This window comes from Lagopus leucura, unplaced genomic scaffold, assembly GCF_019238085.1.
Source record: "Lagopus leucura isolate 7727_CA_CO unplaced genomic scaffold, USGS_WTPT01 33578-0_obj-0_obj, whole genome shotgun sequence".
In the NCBI taxonomy this organism is placed as follows: Eukaryota; Metazoa; Chordata; class Aves; order Galliformes; family Phasianidae; genus Lagopus; species Lagopus leucura.
The window spans coordinates 3,188-4,344 of record NW_024964505.1 but is presented as its reverse complement, the minus strand read 5'-3'; the positions used below and the strand labels follow the sequence as shown (position 1 = coordinate 4,344).

The window sequence follows — 1,157 nt, the reverse complement described above, 5'->3', positions numbered from 1 at the left end:
GGGGGGGGGGTCCTGGGGCAGAACTGTGGGGTAGCAACATGCCATGGAGATACTGCTTGTGTCACCCCTCACCCCCATGAGGAGCCACCAGGGGTCACAGGGCTGGGACCCCTTGGCACGGGGCCGCCCGCAATGGGGCTGAGATGGGGTTGTTCCTCCCCACCGGTGACCCTTAACCCTGCGGTGTTTACCCAGGCACAGCCCCCCAGCCCAGGGGCGGGGGCTGAGCAGGGGGATAAAAGGACCTGAAGTCCTCAAAGAGGCACCGCAGTCTTCAGTTCTGCTCTGGTGAGGGGCTGCGGGGTGGGATTGCGAGGCGGGTGGGCAGGATGGGGCTGGGGGGGGGGACAGGGCTGTGGCGTGGAACGGGGCCATAGGGTCAGATGGGGCTGCGGGGCGGAATGGAGCCGTGGGGCACAGGTGGGAGCAAGGCAGGGGTTGTGGGGTGGCTCCGGGGCAATGGGGTGGGCTGTGGCCCACCAATATGGGGCGCAGCCCCCTGGAAAGGGGACGGTGCCCCATGGCCACCACCACCCTCAGCCACTGCCATGAAACGTCTGTGGGTCGCGGCGCTGCTGCTGCTCTGTGTGTGCCATGTGGGGGCCGCGGCCGTGCCCCAAACCGAAGACCCCCCGGAGACCCCCCCAGACACCACCACCCTCCTGAGCCGCCACTTCCAGACCCTGAGCGACTTCATCACCAAAGAGCTGCCCCAGCGCCTGCGGGCGGATGAGATCCAGCAGCAGGCCAAGTACGTGTGGGGCTGGGATGTGGGGCGGCCCCATAGGGACCCCCCCCTGAACTAAGCCCCCCTGTGTCCCACAGGGCTTATGCTGAGCGTGCAGAGGTGCAGCTGAGGCCTTTGGCTCAGGAGCTGCGCAGCAACGTGCTGGGGCTGTTCTCCTCCCTTCTGGATTTGGGGAAAATTGGAGGCACGGAGAAGGACCGAGCCCCATAGGAAGGGGACCGAGCCCCATAAGAATGGGGCTGAGCCCCACAGTGATGATACGGGGGGAATAAAGCATGGAGCTGCTGTGGAGCGTGTGTGTGTGTGTGTTGGGGATACGGAGCTGTGGGGTGGGTGGAGGGATGGGGGTTGTTGGGACGTGGGGCGCGTGGAGATGTGGGGCAGGGATGGGGGATATGGGGTGAAGGGA

The 1,157-nt window shown here is 66.0% G+C and overlaps 1 protein-coding gene across 1 annotated transcript; it reads left to right on the top strand.

The window, feature by feature from the left end:
• Positions 1 to 401: 401 nt before the first annotated feature.
• On the top strand, positions 402 to 1,033 carry LOC122191744 (apolipoprotein A-II-like). Its single transcript, XM_042892135.1, has 2 exons — positions 402 to 751; positions 826 to 1,033. The coding sequence occupies exons 1-2, from the start codon at positions 402 to 404 to the stop codon at positions 956 to 958; spliced, it is 483 nt and encodes a 160-aa protein (XP_042748069.1). The 3' UTR covers positions 959 to 1,033.
• The last annotated feature ends 124 nt before the right edge of the window (positions 1,034 to 1,157 follow it).

Excerpts from the sequence above, each read along its gene's own strand:
- LOC122191744 (XM_042892135.1), top strand. The coding sequence starts at position 402 with ATGGAGCCGTGGGGCACAGGTGGGAGCAAGGCAGGGGTTGTGGGGTGG. Across the intron at positions 752-825 it reads GAGATCCAGCAGCAGGCCAA|GGCTTATGCTGAGCGTGCAG; the intron begins GTACGTGTGGGG and ends TGTGTCCCACAG.